Below are 4,224 nucleotides of genomic sequence, written 5' to 3'. Positions count from 1 at the left end.
AAGAGAATATGAATTGAAATAAGAGTTTGAGCAAACCATGAATGAGACTGTAGACAAATCACAGGGGCTAAACTTGTACATAAAAGATTTAGATGATACATTTTCAGATGAAAACCTCAGATTCTTCTCATATACTCAAGATCTCGTAAAAGACAACCAGATTAAAATGAGATATGTTCAATCAACAACTCTGCTGATTTTTATACCAAAGCACTGTCAACCGTTGTTTTCAGAACACACATTCACAATATTGGCATGAGGCAAGTTCAAAAGATGTGACGACTCAGCGATGTCTACTTGAGGGGGAGTCAACTCTATACTGCACTCTTTTTCCCTTGACTAAAGTTTTTTCCCACTGAGTTTTTCTTTAGCAAGGTTTTTAACGAGGCAGTACTAGTTGCTCTATAATGAACTAAAATTATCATCCAAGGAGGAGTGTTATAAAAGTCAGAAAAAGTGTCTGCCAATTTCATATGAATCCAAATGAGCATGATAAACGTACAGTAAATTCTAGTATTATAAATACTCATGAGATGTAAACATTCAATACACTTCTTACTTGAATATATTTCATATACTCACTTCTTTCATCTTTAATATCTATTAGTAGTGTGTAGTCCAGAATTAAGCCTAAAAGGTAGTCATAAACTCCTAAATTATAACGTACTCTATATTATGTCTTTTATTTATTTTATTTTATTTTTTATTTTTAAAACAGTATGTGTTACTCCGTATTACTCCAAAAAAGAAAAAGAAAAAAAAAAAGCGAAAAGAATATTCTTCTACTTCCTTTACAGCTTCTTATTCATATTCCGGTTTCGAATCCGATTCCGATTTCAATTCGACTTCAATCCAATCAAAATCTCTCAAGAATTCAAATCCATAAACATGATCACCATCTTCTTCTTCTCTTTGATATATTCAAGCTCTGTTTATATACGCCTTTTAATATCATAAAATTTCTATTTCTATCTATATATATAATTTAAAATTATATTGTGTGATGAAATTCGGAAAAGAATTCGGTATTCATTTGGAACAAACCCTACCTGAATGGAGAGACAAGTACTTATGTTACAAATTGCTTAAAAAGTTCCTTAAGCATATTCCTAATCCACCTGATGGAGGAGACTACGATCAACGTCCGCCGCCACCTCAGCCTGTCGCCGCCGTTGATCGGAACTTTCCTATGTTGCCTCCGCACTTGGCTGATCTTCAGGAGTGGTTTGTTAGGGTTCTAGATGAAGAAATTGAGAAGTTTAACGACTTTTATGTTGATAAAGAGGAAGAATTCGTCATCCGATTTAAGGTCTTTTATATTAATTTTTTAATTTCTAATAATGTCATCTTCTATATCTCTATGTATCTAGGTTTAGGGTTTATTATTTGTTACGAGTATTTATTTATTAGAATTTTGGCTGTTTGAGTTTTTGATAGGCGTTGACTTTTTGATTTGAAGTTCATATGGCACTTTAATTAATGATTAACAATGAATAGAAATTTAACAGATACTGTTTAGATACTAAAGTAGTTATTGAATTTCTGATGGGTGATATACAGGTTTGTTATTGTGGTCTGTGTAATTATATGCTAGCTCAGGCTATAGATAAAGCGATAAAGCATAAATAAGTTGAATTGAACTTCAAATAATAAGCATTAGCTTGTGCTTGAAGATCGTATACAATTCGTGAAGGGTTGTTAGTTGTTACTGTTGTCTGTTTAATTATATGTTAGCTTAGGCTATAGATAAGGCGTAAATAAGTTAAATTGAAATTCAAATAATAAGCATTAGCTTGTGTTTGAAGATGGTATACAACTCATGAATTCGATGTCGTAAATGCGAAAACACAAGTATAAACGGCTGCAGAATTTTCATTCTAAAGTAGAAATAAGAAGACATGTGAAAGGTGATCTTAAACAGAAATAAAAAGTTGGCATAATTACTACATTGAAATAGATCTTGTTTACTTCTGGGAGGCTGTGACTAGGGTGATATCGTTATTGGTTTTCTAAACTGTGAGGCTTGTTATGTATTTGTATTGGGAAATTAGTTTACTGTATCACATTTATAAGACAACTATTTTATATTAAACAGGAGTTGAAGGAAAGAATTGAGCGAGTGAAGGAGAAAAGCTGGAAAGATGGAAACTTTACGTCGGAAAGTGAATTTAGTGATGAGATGATGGCCATACGCAAAGACTTTGTCACAATCCATGGGGAGATGGTTCTTCTTAAGAACTACAGCTCCTTGAATTTTGCTGGTATGCCATTTTCAGCTTCGATTATTTTGTGCCTCCTATATTTAAAGTGGATTTCTTAAAGGCGTGTTTTACTATATCAAGTGATACATTTTTCACAATGGTTATACCACTCTGTATAAATATCGTTTCAGAAAATTTTGTAAATAGAGTAAGCGAATTTCAACGCGTTTTATTGTTAATGGGTTGATATCTGGTTTATCTCAAATGGATCAAATAGGAAGTATTGGCCTAAAAGGGAATGAGTCAAATGGTTTGAAAATCCTAAAAGCACATCTAAAATGTATATAACTTCATCGTCATTTTCATCTAAAATATGATAATAATATTCTTGTAATAACAGTAATTTTGTAATTATAGTTCACATTTATCATTTGTAATTTTTTTTTTATAGAATGGAAAAATAGTGTTTACTAGTTCAACATGGCCCAAATAGTTCCTACCAGTGTTGTAAAACTCATAATTACTCACGAGGGAGTAATCGGCGATTACTCAGTTTTTTGGAGAGGTTCGATCCGAGTAATCAAAGTCGGTCAACAGGGATTACTCGGTAATTAATTGGCAATTGCTCGGCGATAACTCGGTCAACATCCAATTAATTGCTCAACTTTTGGCTAGCTGGTCACCATGAATCGGGGATTAATCGGTCAACATAGGGATTAATTGGTCAAAATAGGTCGAAGTAGGAACCTTCTACGCATACTGAAAATTACCTTTGGCGTAAGCCTCTCATTTTTCCACCTGTGCTTATAAATAGACGGAGACATTTGCCCATGCGTGTACCCCAGATATGTGGTTTGAAAATTTATTTTCTTAGATTATGATAATTATAATAAATTATGATAATGGGTACCTGCTATGTATTCCTGGATGTTTGTAACCTTTATGTGTTTGGTTTCGTTCATCAGGCATTATAAAGATTTTGAAGAAGTATGACAAACGAACTGGTGGATTATTACGAGTACATTTTACGCAACTTACCCTTCGTCAACCTTTCTTCACAACAGAACCTCTTACCAGATTGGTCCATGAATGTGAGGAAAATCTTGAACTGCTATTCCCTTTAGAAGCTGAAGTTGTCGAATCGTCTTGCAAACCAGATGCTGACTCAACTGATACAATAAACCCACCCTCCTCTGTTACACCAGTGTCTATTGAGGTTGAAACTTCAGATGTATATAGACGAACAGTCGATGCAATGAGAACAATAAAAGGTCTCAAAAAGGAAAGCTCCACCTCCAATCCACTATCGTTTGCCTCTATTTTTGGCAACCAGGATGTTGATACGGGTGCTATAACTAATGGGGACTCGCCTACTAACTCTTCAACCTCTCAGAATGAGAAAGGAACACGGTAATGAGCAACTTATTGTGCTTTTCTTGCGTTGTCTGGGAACAATGGAAAATCAGAACAATGATTTTGTACAACTATGTGTGCTTCTTGTTACCTGTCAAGAGAATTTAATTAGCTTCTTGTTACTACATTTATTGATGTCTTAATTAAGTTCCCAAAAGTATGTGATCTATTGTTTATCTGAAAATGTGATTCACTGCAAGCTTTAAAGACAGATTTTCACCATCACAAGATAGCTTAGTGGTTGGGGCCCTGAGTTCCTTGCAAGAATTCTCGGGTTGCGTACATCAGAGTATGAGATCGGATTACTCGCCCTCCCGGATAGTCCGAATAGGGAAAACCTTCTACCTTTCACCAATCCAAAACTGGTTATGCATTGCCAATGGCAGAGCCAATAGGGGTGCTTGGGGGTATCCAGCATCCCCCATTGAGCCCAGATCTGCTAAATATTTTGAGCCATGTCCATATACTTCTAGCCCATTTCCATAATTATAAACATTTTGAGGCCATTTAATTTGGTCCGTTAGAATTTGATTATAGTAAATTTGATCATATAAATAAAATTATATAGATGTAACGTTACATCATATAATTTAAAATGTGTTGTGATAAG

The 4,224-nt window shown here is 34.3% G+C and overlaps 1 protein-coding gene across 1 annotated transcript; it reads left to right on the top strand.

Annotated features, from left to right (window-relative positions):
- The first annotated feature begins 809 nt into the window (after nt 1–809).
- Nucleotides 810–3,788, top strand: LOC139858144 (SPX domain-containing protein 4-like). The gene is made up of 3 exons (XM_071846996.1): nt 810–1,309; nt 2,096–2,261; nt 3,167–3,788. The coding sequence occupies exons 1-3, from the start codon at nt 1,004–1,006 to the stop codon at nt 3,613–3,615; spliced, it is 921 nt and encodes a 306-aa protein (XP_071703097.1). The 5' UTR covers nt 810–1,003; the 3' UTR covers nt 3,616–3,788.
- The last annotated feature ends 436 nt before the right edge of the window (nt 3,789–4,224 follow it).

This window comes from Rutidosis leptorrhynchoides, chromosome 7, assembly GCF_046630445.1.
Source record: "Rutidosis leptorrhynchoides isolate AG116_Rl617_1_P2 chromosome 7, CSIRO_AGI_Rlap_v1, whole genome shotgun sequence".
Lineage (NCBI taxonomy): Eukaryota > Viridiplantae > Streptophyta > Magnoliopsida > Asterales > Asteraceae > Rutidosis > Rutidosis leptorrhynchoides.
This window is presented reverse-complemented; position numbering and strand designations above follow the sequence as displayed.